Below are 16,205 nucleotides of genomic sequence, written 5' to 3' on the forward strand. Positions count from 1 at the left end.
ACACACACACACAAACACACACACACACACACACACACACACACACCACACATGTTCAGTGAGCTGCACACAGACACACACACACACACACACACACTAACACGACTCTTTTCTCTTACCTGGGTAGTGATTAACGTGATGGTGGACCCTGATGGCACCCTGGATGCCTTAACCAGCCTGGGCCTCACCAGCCCGGTGCTGTCCAAGCCCAGGACCAGCCCCAGCTCCCAGACCCCTCCAGCCCCACTGCCCGGCCCTGGGGCCACAAAGGCCCCCTCAGGGGCCACCTCGCCTGGGGACCGCCAGCGGAGCCTGGGCCTCGGCTTCACCCGGACCCTCCCCAGCGGGGAGGAGGCTGCCGCCGTCGCCAGCAAGTGAAGAAGAACATGTACACACACAAACACACACACACACACACACACACCATCCATAGAGGATCCAACAACACACACAAATATATTACCTAACTACACACATACACACACACACACACACACACACACACCATCCATAGAGGATCCAACAACACACACAAATATTTTACCTAACTACACACATAAACACACACACACACACACATGCATAGACACACACACATGCCTGTGTGAGTGGACTATTATAAACATCTCTGTTTGACTGACAGAATGAATGGACAGTTGTTAGTGTATATATATATGTGTCTGTATATCCAATAATACCCAACCCACTCTCCCCCAAGTGAACCACTCTTTCCCCTTTAGAAGTTTGTGATTGTTCGCCCATCGATAAAGACTTTGTCAAGGGGATTAACATTTTTACATGGCATTGCCACACACACACACAAAGACACAAGCACAAACAAATGTGTGCGTGTGTCAGGAGTATGGGAGCAATCTAGTATTGCCACCACACACAAAAAACAGCAAGCTCACAACTACTATTCTGATTGGACTCTGTGCCATTGGTTCTTAGCCCTAGTCCTCAGCCATCCCTGCACATAAAACCTTCCATCCATCTCTGTAAAACTGCATCTGGTTGGTGTCGGTGTAATTCTAATGTGAATTGAATCAGACATGGTGCGCAGGCAAAGATGGAGAACATGGCATGCATGTGGGCCAGATTGGGACTGAGGAACCCTGGATTATCAGATTTACATTCAAACGTCACCTCTTGCGACAATACAGTGCGGCTAGTGTGACTTCATGTTTTCAACTGTGGTGATGCTAGCCTGTCAGTGTCATTCGTGTGCCTCCGAATACTCCTCTGTCCGGTAGGACCGCTTGCTAGCTAGCTAGCTAGCTAGCTAGCATACCACATTCTGAACCATTTGCTTTCATTCCTGAGACATGGGAAATGACTGCTGGTAAATGGGTGGTCCACTGTTGTGAGTGTTAAGGGGCGCATTATTGGTGCTGGCAGGTAAACACCTCAATATCATCCCTCTTATAAGGACTTATTTTAGACTTTATTGGGCTAAAAATTCTTAAATTCCCTTAAATTCAGATCCATACAATGCAATGCACTCTATTCAGCTGGGGCGATCCTACTTTAGAACACTTGAGAGACTTTGAGTAAGATCATGACCTGTTGATTTCAACTCAAATCTCAAATGAAATTATTCTCAGATTTACTCAATAAGACTTCTCTGTAGATAACAGTAGACATTATGGAGGTCTAGACACTATACAGACCTCAAGATGCCCATGAACCTTGATCTAAAGCAATACAGTGTTTCAATATGTTTATGAAGGAAGAACACTTTAAGAGATGGATGTTTCTCATGGTCTGTCTCAAATAATCCCTCACATCTGCCGGTGAAGTTCTTTTTTTGTTCTCAATGTACCCCAAGTAACCAAAGTTCACTTAATATGCAGCCTCCCAGTAATTGTACAAGAAAAATGTGATTGAAATTGTTCTTTTTTTTATAAAATACTCTTTCAATTGTACAAGTGCTTTAGAATTGTTTCGATCTGACTTGTCTTTTCAAGCGCAATCTTGTAATGTACTTCAAGAAAAACAAATGAATAACACAACGTTGGTCTCTTGACACAGTATACCTTTTATACTGTTTTGAACTCTTTTGGATGTGTAATATATGGCACCGTAGATGTTGCTTGTGAGTACTGACCAATACTGAATGAGAGCACGGTAGCATTTCTTATGACTTGCCTTACTTTGGTTTAAAACAAACAAACCCTGTTGTCCTTATAGTCTCTTGTAAGACCTAGAACAGAATTTGCTGTTTTTTGAACAACGAGAATCCATTTGTCTTTTTTGAAACATTTGCCCTCTACCATTGAAACACAATGCTAGCACTGCTCATTCAAAGTAGCACTGAAGTTGTCTAGCTCCACTTGGAAAACTGCACCTTTCAGCTGCTAAACTGTCACAGAAAGTGGCTGTGAAGAATGTCCTTAAAGCTGTTGTGAGTGAAACTTCCATCAGAGTGGGCCATCATAGAAGGCCTTAGCTACCTTTCAGTGAATCTGTAAAAATGAAATAACAGGGATGCCCATGTCTTTTAACTCTTAATGGTCATTATAGTGACGTCACACTGAAACTAAACCTTTTTTTGCCCCAGAGCAGCTGTTTTTGAATTTGAATCTTTTTTTTTTTTGAAGCCGCTCACAGCAGCTTTAAAACCAATCATCCTTTCCTGCCTATAGGCCACATGTACTACAACTTCTGGACTTAACCGTAATATCAGTATGTATCATGGTTTGTGCTGTCATGACTCAATAACAATTAATCCATACATGTCATTTTAGATGAACCACTCTGTGCTTATACGTGATATAACAAACGTGCAGGAAACAGCATTCGCCATCCCCTAAATGAAAAAGACTGTACCGTGCCTGTTTGCTTCTGTTACATGACTATTGCTCTGCCACTCTGCTTTGCCGCTGGGTTCGCAATGCTTCTGTAATGCCTGGCCTGGTGTACTGTGTCTGTGTTTCCCCATGATGTGTTTTAGTTTTCAGTTTCCCTTTTTTAATTGCTGCTTTTCGCTAGCAGGCGTGTGTGTGTATGTGCATGTATGAGTGTGTGTGTGTGTGTGTGTGTGTGTGTGTGTGTGTGTGTGTGTGTGTGTGTGTGTGTGTGTGTGTGTGTGTTTAGCTGCATGGGCATCACTCCGGATCTCACCATATAAAAAAAGTGTGTATTAGCGAGCCGCCGTCGCGAGAGGGGATGCTCATTCACGCACGCCTCAGCAGTGAAAATGTATAAACGACACCTGCGCTCTTACATACCTGAGTGTATGATACCACCAAGTGCCCAGGGTTCAGATAAAGAGTCTTTTTTTATGGTTTTCATTGTTTTGTAGTGTTCCCTGTTTAAAACAATGTATGGAACCAGGACATGGAGGGCTATAGAAGTATAATGTTGTGCATCCCTTGCGCAGAAAAAAAGAATCTAGTATTTTAAATGTTATGTCCCTTATTGGGCATATGTACATGTATAAAGAAAGTGAACGTCTTGACTCTTCACAGTTCTTCTCCCATATGGAGAAGGAAGGCCATTTTGAAATTTGTGTAGTTAAAAACAGCCAAGGGATGTGTTATGCTGAAGGTCTCGGTACACCTGTTAATGACTTTTACAATTTGTTTTTTTGTTTTTTTTTGTAACTGACGCATACACATTTATCAGTGTTTTACTTTTTTATTGTATTTTATTTATTTTTGGTCTTTTTTTCTTGTATCATATGAATACAATGTATGTACCAACTTGTTATTTTGTTAACTATTTTTTTTTGTTAAGCATATTTGACTTATTCTCAATAAAATTTCAGAATTGACTATGAGTTCTAGTGTCTGACCATCTGAACCTGATAATTTTTCATAGATTCAGATTTCACAGATTAGCAAGAGGTCATAGTGTACACTTATAGCCTACTTATAAACGTATCACTTGTGTTATACACACAGTAGGCCTACTGTAGGCAAACATCTACACTGTTAATCAAAAATAAACAGGTCCCAGTTGTCGGATCGGATTTTGACTCCTGGGCCCAGTTGTTCAGAAAAAAACTTTTTGAACAACTGGGCCCAGGACTTTCAATGGAGAGGAAGCTTACCTTGACACCCTATTTTTTTCAGTCTATGCTTGACACATGAGGCACCATGCAATACCAGAGCCCGTTTACGGTAAAATAATAAATCCGTCCCGTATTAGACATTCTCTGGCAATACTTATCTGTAGCCCAAGACCCATTTGTCACATTCAAACCTACTTGCAGCAAGACTTTTAATTTCATGTACCACAAGGATCTTATACGTTGCGTCATAAGCATGCGACGTTACCCATCGCAACGGTAATCATCTGCAGAATGTCAACACAAGACTGCTAGCCCGATAAAACAAGAAATCCCAATATCTTTCCAAGGGTTAGTGTGTTGCCACTTTGGACGAATGCCTAAAATAAGGTAGGTTCCTTCAGGACTAAGTTTCATGTGCATCCATAACGAAACGACCTTAGTTTTAGCCATAAATCAGCTATTGAACTATCATGCTAGCGATAGGTAAGTTAATGTTAGCTGCCTGCCAGCCAGCCAGCCAGTAAGCTTTCAGTAAGTTACGTTACCTGCCTGTTAGTTAGATTGTTGTCCAATTACTTTGGCATATGGGATCTATATGATGGATGGATAGTTTTGTACCATTTACATTCAGCAAATGTTCGTAACACAGCACTGACACATTATGGGAGCTGGCAGCGTTGGAGGTCCGCAACCGAGAAAACGATGTTGGCGACGACGAGGAAACCGACCAACAGGATAAGTTACTGCACGAAAGAACCGTGTTTTTTATGGGAAGCAAGTCGGGGGTAAGATTCCAGTACCACTAAACAGACGTATCATTAATGATGCAGGTCCTATTCTTTGACTTTAAGAAGTGTTTTGTGTTTTTTCCCCCTAGGGTAAAACAACAATTTTGCTCCGATGCCTTGACAGGTAAATACAAACCCCTCACACTAGCCTTATCTAACGGTTGTACTTTAGAAGAAATCCATTTGTAAAATATTTCCAAATCCTTTCCATTTGCAGAGACGAAGCACCTAAACCCACTCTCGCATTAGAATACACATTCGGGAGAAGAGCGCGAGGGCATAATACGGTAGGGGACAGACGTTTGGGTCATCACCCTGTAATCACCATGTAATGGGTCTTCAGATGAACATCCTGTCATACCTGTATTCTCAGGACGTTGGTAAACGGTCTGAGATGTTCTCTTTTCCTTAATCAGCCAAAGGACATAGCACATCTGTGGGAACTAGGAGGAGGAACGTCACTCTCAGACCTCGCTCAGATCCCCATCAATGCACAGAATGTCAGGTTAGTATATCACCGTTTAGCAATATATTACCATGTGAGAGCATGAAACTGTGTGTGTGTCGGGGGTGTAGCACAAGATCCTGGGCCCCTGCATAGGCAGGCCACGATGGGCCCCTATGTTCCTCAACCTAGGTAAAATAAAATATATTTCAGACTTTTCAAGGGCCCTCTCTCCCTTTGGGCCCCTATAATCAGTAAGGGTTTTACTCCCAGTCCGACGCCCCTGGTGTGTGTGTGTGTGTAAGAGAGAGAGAGAGTCAGTGAGTGAGTGTGTGTGTGTGTGTCATCTGATGAATAATTTGTCTCTTTTTGACGATGATTGTAATGGCTACTACATTTATATTAATTCATTAAGCATCAAGCTGCAGTACAGAGGGGACCTTAGGCTAGCTAGAAATGACTACCGCATCTGCCAATACTAAGGATAAGAGGGCCAACATTATAAGTACTAGTCAAAGTGTGATAGGAGGAGAAAGTGGTAGAAGCAGGAGGTAGAGGAGGGAAGATAAGGAAGCGCATGGTAAGTGTATTTTGTGTGTGGTGTGTTAGGTTGTTAGAATTGTTAACCCTTAAAGGTGTAGGTTTTTTAACATTCTAAGTTCAGCAACAATTGAAGGTTCTAAAATTCTATGTTGAGTTCAATGGACCCAGATATTCTTTAGAACGTTCATTTCCCAACATTCCCATCACACCGGTGTGACGGTACTTTAAGAGGAGGTATCCTTGGAAGGGTATGGTCTTCAAGAGTTTTTTGAAGACAGAGTGTGACGTCCCTCTTATTGACCAGCAGGGGGCCCTAGAATCCCGAGTTATGCTGAACATGCTCCCCCTCCCTCTGCTCTGCATGCCTCACCAGAGACGGCACTCAAAAGAATCCTCCATAGAAATGCATGGGGTTAGTTAGTAACGCCAATATGGCAGTAGTCTCTACAAATATTCCGCCCCTTCCTGTATGCCTCCCCATTCACTTGAATAGGAAAATAGCTGCCCGATAACTGCCCAAAGTGCGTTGCAAAATGGCCGCCGAGACGGGTGACTTGCCTAAAAGGACTTTGGCCTCCCTCGCAGGGCCTTCTCTGTGGTGCTGGTGCTGGACCTGTCCAAGCCCAACGCACTGTGGGCCACCCAGGAGAGGCTTCTCCAGGCCGCCAGGACCCAGGTGGAGAGGATCTGCTCCGGGCCCCAGCAAGGGTCGGACTCCCGGTCCAGTAAACAACCTGGCCCCATCGGCACCCCCCGCGTCCTGCCCAAAGACCATCCAGTGAGTTAGTCCAGTCGACTGACTAAACTAAACTTCCGTAGTATTATTTGTATCAGGTGTCCGACTGCTCCAACTGTTGTGTATTTGGGGTGATTATTTGGATAGTCCACCTACAGCACAGATACTTTACTGATGATTTGTTGAAGTTGAAGTTCAGCCTTTCTAATTGTTCACTGAACATCCCAATCCCTAACCCTAACGTTAATATTAAAGTGTAGGTAACAGATTTTGAACAGATAGACAGCAGGATGTGTGTGTCAGTGGACAGCAGGGTGTGTGTGTCAGTGGACAACAGGATGTGTGTGTCAGTGGACAGCAGGATGTGTGTGTCAGTGGACAGCAGGATGTGTGTGTCAGTGGACAGCAGGATGTTAACTGCATTAACTGCCTGACTCCTTCCTCAGGACAGAGAACTCATCAACCCATTTCCAGTTCCGCTGCTCTTGATAGGCAGCAAGTTTGACATCTTCCAGGTAATCAGCCAATAAGCAAGCAGTTTCTTGTGAACTCAATTTACGGTAAAGATGGTGTGTGGGGGGGGGGGTTCAAGTTAAAGTCGGGCAATGAAAAAGTAACTAGTTAAAAAGGCACATAGACAAAGACATGGTTTTCATTCAGACATGGTTTTCCAGTGGACATATTATGGCAATTATAATGTCAACCCCATGTGATCTGACGTATTTATTGTGCTTTGATGGACAAGGTTTGTCAGGTCAGATCACATGGGGTCACATGGGGTTGGCATTAGAAGATATAGTAAATTACTTATTTACATATTCATTGTGCTTTGAACGACTATTATCTTCTAATGCCAACCCCATGTGATCTGACATAGTTATTAGTTGTAGTATTAGCTCTGCATTAATCTGACCACACCCATAGTGTACATCTGAAAACGTGATTCAGTGAGCCATTCAGATTCACTGGCTGAGGTGACATCAAGTCTGCCCGCTTGTTGAATAAGATCATCCCAGTTTTACATATCAGGATAATGTCTTAGCTCGCGACTGAAGAACGAAAGTGCAAACGTTGGTTTTTCCCCACAAGCTTAAGACCTGTTAGCATCATGTTGAAGTAAATCCATTGTGCTCGTATTTGTAAAGGAACAGGCAGACAAACAGAATAAGTAAATATAAAGTATAAGTATATCTCTCTGCATTTATCCCAATCCGTGAATTAGTGAAACACACTCAGCACACAGTGAACACACAGTGAGGTAAGGCACACACTAATCCCGACGCAGTGAGCTGCCTGCTACAACGGTGCTCGGGGAGCAGTGAGGGGTTAGGTGCGTCAGGGATCGAACCGGCAACCCTTCGGTTACAAGCCCGAAGCCCTAACCAGTAGACCAGCTGCCACTCTGAACAGGGCTCTTCAGACAGAGTTGAAAAGGGCCTTGTGGCGCTTCATCCTCTTGGTATTTTGTAGTATATATAACACAGGTATTCATAAGACCTCAAGGAACTATTTGAAATAGCAGGAAAAGGGATCAAATATGTCCTCTTTACAGGCATGTGTCTGATCCACTCATACACTATTATCCACTCTCATCTCCTTTATGTGTTAATGCCAACCCCATATGATCATCGTTACTGTATCTTCAGTGTTTCCCGCAGAATTTAATTATATTTGTGGTGGTAGGTTTGCAGAATTAACTTGAATGCAAAAGTTTTTAACAAATTAACGCAGAGGGGTTATGATGCTAACCAGATTTAAGCACAATTTAGCCTTCTAGTCGTCTTCTATGCCTTGCAGGATTGTTAATGTTGTCTTTGCATGCAAACATGCATGTAGACAGAGAAACAAGGAGAGGCTTTACAAAGGTGCACATAGCTCTACAATGAAAGAATTCCATCCAACCCATGTGGATCTGACATATTTAATGTAGTTTGATGGACCTTTATCTTCTAATACCAACCCCATGTGATCTGACATATTTATTGTGGTTTGATTGACCATTATCTTCTGATGCCAACTACATGTGACCACCTTTACAGTACCTTCTAATGCCAACCCCACGAGATCACACATTTATTGTGCTTTGATGGACCTTTATCTTCTAATACCAGCCCCATGTGATCTGACGTATTTATTATGCTTTGAAGGACTTTGACTCCGAGAAGAGGAAGGTGATGTGCAAGAGCCTACGCTTCCTAGCTCACTACTATGGAGGATCTCTCATCGTAAGACCCGCGCCTCCCTGAGTCAGGAAGCCCAAAGTCAGGCTTGCTTAACTGTTTTAGCGCCATCATGGGGAAAGTTCAGCGCTATGAGCTATCAGACTGTCTCAGGGCATCTCTAAGCTTCACTGCAGTTGAGGCTGGAGTTGTGTTTGTGGCCCTCCATTTAGTTATGCAAAAACCAGTACATTACAAAAGAGAAAAGCATGCACTCTTTTCTGCCATCATCTGTGTGTGTGTGTGTGTGTGTGTGTGTGTGTGTGTGTGTGTGTGTGTGTGTGTGTGTGTGTGTGTGTGTGTGTGTGTGTGTGTGTGTGTGTGCACATTACAAAAGAGAAAAGCATGTGATCTCTTCTGCCATCATCTGTGTGTGTGTGTGTGTGTGTGTGTGTGTGTGTGTGTGTGTGTGTGTGTGTGTGTGTGTGTGTGTGTGTGTGTGTGTGTGTGTGTGTGTGTGTGTGCACATTACAAAAGAGAAAAGCATGTGATCTCTTCTGCCATCATCTGTGTGTGTGTGTGTGTGTGTGTGTGTGTGTGTGTGTGTGTGTGTGTGTGTGTGTGTGCACATTACAAAAGAGAAAAGCATGTGATCTCTTCTGCCATCATCTGTGTGTGTGTGTGTGTGTGTGTGTGTGTGTGTGTGTGTGTGTGTGTGTGTGTGTGCACATTACAAAAGAGAAAAGCATGTGATCTCTTCTGCCATCATCTGTGTGTGTGTGTGTGTGTGCGTGCGTGCGTGCGTGCGTGCGTGCGTGCGTGTGTGTGTGTGTGTGTACATTATAAAAGAGAAAAGCCTGTGATCTCTTCTGCCCTAATCTGTTTCCTCCACACCTCATCTGCAGTTCACCAGCAGCAGGGCAGAGGGCGCCATATCCAAAACCAAGAGCTTTGTCAGCCACCTCGCATTTGGGACGGACAGATCGTAAGTTGACCCCTTCTTTTGGTTGTATGTTTGTGAGTTGGTTCACACCATAGATTTGAAAGTGTCTGATACAGTCATTTCCTATGTATTAGCCGCATTGTGTATAAACCGCAGGACAGTGTTTTATGCAAGTTAGAAAAACAAAACCATATTAAAACCATATTACGTTTTTTCTCAGTTGCTTTGGTACATTTCTCAAATCATCCTCGACATTTGCAAAACAGTAAGTGCATTTCTCAAAACAATTTGTACAAATAGCAGACCACCATGGATTACCTGCAAAAGCCAGTCTTTTGCTCCAAATCCTTAGTTCATCTCTCAAAAGTAAATATCTGTGTCAATGAACATGTTAGTGCCATCAGAATGACAAGTCCTTGTGTCATTGTGTACGGATAAGACAGTCAAATGGCTTAGTCATGTTGTCAACATAACTTATACTGCAATTTGTTGACAGACCATGTCATTGCGATACAGAAAGGAAAAGACAGCACTGCATAGCACAAAGGGGGCAAAAAGTAGAAATGTGAACATAGGACAATGTCCTTAGAGAAAACTGTACATGCAGTGCTGTAGGAATTACAGTGCAGTCTTCCTACACCTCCTGACGTTCCTGCTTGACATTATGACAACTTGTTCAACCCTTTTGCATATAAAGACTTATGCTATGAACTAAAGCCTAAATGGGGCGGGGTGAAACTATTCAACATAGACCCATTATAATACATTTTGATCAACATGACATAACCAATTGATAATGTAGGAAACAACAAAGAATTGTACATAATCACTTTCATGGACGTACCAAAGCATTTGCAACTTGTTCAAAGACATGAGAAACTGATTTTTATGATGAAGTGACACAATGAAGTGAAGATTGAACAGGCATTTTTGAGAATTTCAATTCTGATCTGAGAAATGTACCAAAGCGACTGAGAAAAGCTGTAACTGCCCCTGTGTATTAACATCATAGCTGAAGACATTTTGCAAAAGCAATGTCTAAACCTCGGCTAATAGTTGGGAAATTGCAGTATGAGGTAAACAACATTGTTTTCATTCACTGGGGTTCCTCCTCAGTGAGGGACCATGACAATGCAATGGCTAATGTACCTCCTGTTATGTTTCACATGAAGCATATGAAGCAAATACATGTGATGGCCTAGGGCAGCGGTTGTCAAACTGGGGTACGCGTACCCCCAGGGGTACGTGGACTGATTTCAGGGGGTACGCGAAAAAAGATCTAAGTCATAGCCTACAGTATGCCTTTTCAAACATTTTCTCTATCCCACGTTGATAACTTAACTTCCGCATTTGCACTGCACATTAAAAACGTATTTTCTACGCATTAACAAAATATTTGAGAGTGGAGACAGAGAGGGTAAAACAGCGTTTCTCAAACTGTGGGTCGCAACCCACTACTGGGTCGCGGAGACATGCCAGGTGGGGCGCGAACTGACGTGAAAAACTGAGTTTTATTTTTTTATTTTTTTATCTGTAGCCTAGGCCCAGGTAGCACCCGATGCGCAATGGACGCACTGTGTTATTCATAGGGAAGCGCTCGTGTCAAGGCAGCTTAGTTAGTCCCGACCTGAATTAGATTTTGAACAAGGTTGTGAGAATGGTGAATTTCATCAAGACCCGGCCCTTAAAAGCGTGTCTATTCTCCGCACTTTGAGAGGAGATGGGAGCTGACCAAAAGGCTGTACTGTTTCACAGCGAGGCAAGGTGGCTTTCCCGAGGTAAAGTGCTGTCGCGTGTTTGAGCTCCGAGTCGCCTCTTCTTGGAGGAAGAGCGCATGTTTGAATCTGCAAGCACGTTCACTAATGAACATTTCTTGACGAAGCCGGCCTATCTTAGCGATATATTTGGAAAGCTCAATGAGTTAAATCTCCAGTTACAAGGCAAAGACAAGCACCAGATAAGATCACTGCATTCAACAAGACGATTGTGTGTGAGATTAGGTGCAGATCTATTTAAAATCATTATATTCAGCACATTTGTAGGCCTATCATAGCCTATGTTGACTATTGATGAGATTTGTATCATATGTTTATGATCCTATTCACTTTTCTCGACAAAATTGATAAAAATAAATATTAATAAAACAATTTAAAAAAAACCTTGTTAACAATTGGTGGTGTTGGGGGTACTCCGGAAGATCATAATGTCTCAGGGGGTACATGCCTGTTAAAAGTTTGGGAACCACTGGCCTAGGGCATTGTCCCCTCAATGTGTTTCTCTCATCGTAGCACACTGGTTACTGTGAAATAAATAAATAAATAAATCTTTCGGCACTCCACCGTAACATCAACCATACACAGGGCTCACAAATGAACTGGAAATGGAATCTCTCTTCTCTCTCATCTGTTGTGACACGCAGCTGGGGAAACACTAGGCCAGACTGTGCTAGGGGACTCCAGTGTGGCCTAGTTAATAAAAGCAATATGACACTCGTGACCGTGTCGTTGATAGCAGATATCGCCATGGCTGTGGTGACCTGTCAGGGCAATATCTGCAAACCAACGCCACTCCCATTCGTGCCATATTGGCCGAAGTATGTCGCGTCGCGCACTGTAGCTGACCTTTAACGTTTGTGCTGTTTTTTTCAGGAAGTCCATGTCCACTGACCCTGGCAAGCCTCTGGTCGTCCCCGCTGGAACGGACTCCTTGAGTCAGATTGGTGAGCTGTTCTTATCTTATCTTGGCCTCTTCTTCACGACCTTCAATTGCTCTGGTCAAGGTCAAGTGTGCTGAGAAGAGTCTGTACAATTGTTCAATAAACGCGTCACTATCACTGTCCGATAGTGCCCCCACAGGCTGGAAATATGCCACTAGACCTCATTTTTTATTTATTTTATAGACTTACCGATAGTTGTTGTGATTTTTAGGTGAGTTAGTTCATAGGACTGTTACATGGTGTTTCATTTGATGATGCGTATAAACTGAATTGGTTTTCACCTTTTTGCAGGGTCCCCACCCACCACAGATATTGACATCGGAAGCCTGCATGCCAGAAACCCACTAGATCTGTGGAAGAAAGTGTTTGAAAGGGTGTTTCCTCCTGAGGTAAAACACGCACACGCAAACGCACACGCACACGCACACGCACACGCACACGCACACACACACACATGCACACACACACACTCACACTCACACACATACACATACACACTCTCCCACACAACTCCTGATTCATGCTTATATTAGCTCAACACGCACACCTATCTTCTAAATGCCTGTGCCCTTAGTCCCAAATACACACACACACACACTCAAAGGGAGAAAAGATGATAAACATTAGCGACATTAGTAAACTCTATGCACTGCACTGCACTGCACTGCGCCTGAGTATTCCATCCTGTGCTTCCAGACCAGCACAGAAGACAAGCAGCTGAAGGACCCATCCAAAGACCCACAGTATAGTGAGGCCCTCATCGACTCCATGAGGGCACAAAAGGACCAGGTACTCACACGACCCACAAACTGTTTGGACCTAGAACCTTATAGCTGGTACCTATGCAGTGGTGTATAGTAGTCTAGTTAGCTGTAGTGGGTATGCTGTGATCACACCACTGAACCTATGCAGTGGTATAGTCTAGTTAGCTGTAGTGGGTATGCTGTGATCACACCACTGTACCTATGCAGTGGTATAGTCTAGTTAGCTGTAGTGGGTATACTGGGATTACACCACTGTACCTATGCTGTACATATCCCCTTTTATATTTATTTTAAGTTATTTAAGTATAATGAATAAAGGTTAATACAGTATGTATGTTATGTTTTATATGGTAGACATGTGAATAAGGTTATATCTCATTAGCATGTCATTTTGGAGTGTCCATGTAATGATTTTGTCACTATTAGTGCTGAATTAGGCCAATGGCCACTAATTACATTCATCTGTACAGCATCCATTACAGGGTGGCTTAGCATGCGCTATCTTTTGCACTGATGATAGTCCACATGGACTGAAATATCTGATCATGCAAGATGGATGGGTAGTTGTTTGATCATTTTATAATTAATTATTTTTTTTGCACTTTTTGCACATTTGTCTGTACAGCCCTGAACAAAAACATACAAGTTTTTTTTGGCTCTCAGTGTGCGAGTCCTCTTTTGCTCCTCTTAACTCTTACTCTGACTGCCAAGAGAGACCAAGGACTAAACGCAAGGTGCAGATCAGCTTTGTGTACGGCTGTTTTATTTTGCACATGTAGTCATGCATGGAGAAGGATAATTCAGTCAGGGCGCCACATTGATTATGCAAGATGGATGGGTAGCTGTTTGATAATTAAGTATTGATGAGTAGAATTAGCACCACCTGGACAATTTAATTCTTTAGAAGTCGAAAAAAAAAAACATACACCACAAAATAATTGTTTTAATAATTTTTTTTAATCCTCATATTTATATTAATTCTAATTGTATACCCGTTCAACACAGCATAGTTACAAACCTTAGTTGTTATGAAAATGTGTGACAACATACTAGAGAAGTCTGTAATATCCAAGAAATGTGATGTGGAAAAAGTGCAGAATTCGCATTATTTTAGCAGAGAAAATAGTGAGTGGACACAAATGTAATAAGTATTTGCACTGCTAAATAAGTTAAACCAGGTCAGCTATATTTCTGACAGAAATTTGGTATATACTGTATTTTAAATACCCGCCATTTCCATCAAAATTGTGATAATCTTCAAATCACAACAGACAGAATGTGCTGGTGTGGTCCATTTTTCGCCCCCATTTCAATTGTGTTAATATGATTGTAGTTTTAAAATGAAACATTTATGAAAAGACTGAAAGATGTGTTGTCTGCTTTCAAGTGGTGTTCTTGCACTTTTTCCCAATGATCTAAGTGCTGCCCAGTCTACTCATTAATAATAGCATACTGTTATCCAACATAATCACATATTTTGAGGTGGACAGATATATATGCAGATAATGTCAAGCGCTTATCCTGCTCGTGCAACTGCTCTTATATAAAGAGTCTATATACTGGTGATGAACGCCCTGTAGTAGCCTTGCTCAGTTTCCACACTCAACCTTTGGCAGACACATTCTCTCTCTCCTCCCCCACGCTCCTAATGAGCAGTAATAACTATTCACCTGTCACACGGCCAGATGAAGCAACTCACACCCATGTCTGCCTGCCTGCCTACCTGCCTAGCCGCCTGCCTGCTGACAACCGCCACCTTAACCTCCAGCAACCTTCTCCCAACAGCTCTCACCTGGCTCAGGTGACTTCCCTCTGGGCGGTCTCAGCCAATGACGGGGTGGGCTGCAGGTGTTGCCTGTATCAGTAAATACTGTATTGCCCTGGCCATGGAGAGCCCTGTTTGTTTGACCTGTAGTAACCTCTGCGATGGCCCTGCCACGGCTCTCGTCATCTCTGGTCCATTTGCGCAGGCAGGCCGGCACATGGTCAGGGGGGACGTGTGCAACACTCGCTGGACTTCTGACCCCATGGATTGTTTACCTGCAGATTGCCTGACTGGCAGACTTAAAGGAGAATCCCGGCGATTTTTCACACAGATCTCACATAGTTTCTCGAGGTCACCGAGTACTATCGGTACGAGGGAAAAAACGAAAACAATCTGTTCTACCTAGCTGGAGTTAAACCCTAACCCTGCGGTAAATAACTGCCAGGCAGGTACAGAACTACATTCTGGGGGCATGATCATGAGCCCCCAGTCTAGGTCAGGTGTAGGGCTGTCATGCAAATAGTTAGGATTAATTATTTAATTATTTTTCTGTCCATTTTATGCCAATATTATTATACTGTAGTATTAGTCTAACTAAAGTTAAATAGTAAATATTACAAACAATGAGAAATTTAATAATTTTTCCCCTTTCCTCTCAAGGAGCTGGACCAGTACAAGAGAGATGCTGCAAAGTCATGGAAAGGCCTGGAGTTGGAGTCCTAACATTCAACTAGGGCACCCACACACACACACACACACACACACACACACATACACACTCGAGAGAAAGACAGACAGACAGACACATACTGTACACACGCACACACTCTCTCAAACCGAGAGAAAGACGGACAGGCAGACACATACACACGCACAGATATACAAACCTTCAAATTTTACGAAAACATACACAGTGTCACATCATGCTTTGACATGATTTATTAATATTTTTGTACTATTTAAGCTCTATTTTTCCTTCATATTTGTATACTGTATATACAATAAATTACATTTATGCACACTATGCTTTGTCAAATGTTTACCATGGTCACATGTATTACAAAGTATCTCAACTCAACAATAAATTATGTATGAGAATATTTCAATGAAAAAAACGACTTTATATACAGAGAGAAACAACAGCTCTGTGGCATAAGCAGAAACACATACACAATGCAAAAGCTGAGAGTGCAATACTATGACAGAGTCTTTTTTTGTCCTCCGTGGGCAGAATATTATGTAGAAAAGGGGTCCAATAATGACGTACAGTATGCCTCCTTTCAGGCCAATATCTACCAGGCGATTAGATATGAGAAGTTGATCGCCTGGAC

General features: G+C 42.7%; 2 protein-coding genes across 6 annotated transcripts in view; both read left to right on the top strand.

The window, feature by feature from the left end:
• cep170aa (centrosomal protein 170Aa) overlaps positions 1 to 3,750 on the top strand; it is a 79,335-nt gene extending 75,585 nt beyond the window's left edge. For all 5 annotated transcript variants that reach the window (XM_076286243.1, XM_076286245.1, XM_076286244.1 and 2 more), the window contains one exon: positions 128 to 3,750. In XM_076286243.1, coding sequence (XP_076142358.1) covers positions 128 to 378 — 251 coding nt within the window. In that variant the 3' untranslated portion in view covers positions 379 to 3,750. The remainder of the gene's footprint in view (positions 1 to 127) is intronic.
• A 541-nt stretch (positions 3,751 to 4,291) lies between these two features.
• dync2li1 (dynein, cytoplasmic 2, light intermediate chain 1) lies at positions 4,292 to 15,893 on the top strand. The gene is made up of 13 exons (XM_076286248.1): positions 4,292 to 4,402; positions 4,665 to 4,800; positions 4,893 to 4,927; positions 5,021 to 5,090; positions 5,220 to 5,308; positions 6,377 to 6,569; positions 6,974 to 7,042; positions 8,675 to 8,752; positions 9,592 to 9,671; positions 12,278 to 12,348; positions 12,637 to 12,734; positions 13,042 to 13,134; positions 15,535 to 15,893. Exons 1-13 carry the CDS (start codon positions 4,389 to 4,391, stop codon positions 15,595 to 15,597), a joined length of 1,089 nt encoding a protein of 362 aa, XP_076142363.1. The 5' UTR covers positions 4,292 to 4,388; the 3' UTR covers positions 15,598 to 15,893.
• The last annotated feature ends 312 nt before the right edge of the window (positions 15,894 to 16,205 follow it).

The sequence above is a fragment of the Alosa pseudoharengus genome, unplaced genomic scaffold (assembly GCF_046254945.1).
Source record: "Alosa pseudoharengus isolate Yale_2024_CS ecotype anadromous, Long Island Sound unplaced genomic scaffold, YU_APseudo_1.1 YU_APseudo_1.1_scf_15, whole genome shotgun sequence".
Taxonomy (NCBI): domain Eukaryota; kingdom Metazoa; phylum Chordata; class Actinopteri; order Clupeiformes; family Clupeidae; genus Alosa; species Alosa pseudoharengus.

What these genes read in the sequence shown, in the direction of transcription:
- dync2li1 (XM_076286248.1), top strand. An exon ending in GCATTTGGGACGGACAGATC is followed by an intron (nt 9,672 to 12,277) that starts GTAAGTTGACCC and finishes TGTTTTTTTCAG; the next exon opens with GAAGTCCATGTCCACTGACC. An exon ending in AAAGGGTGTTTCCTCCTGAG is followed by an intron (nt 12,735 to 13,041) that starts GTAAAACACGCA and finishes CTGTGCTTCCAG; the next exon opens with ACCAGCACAGAAGACAAGCA.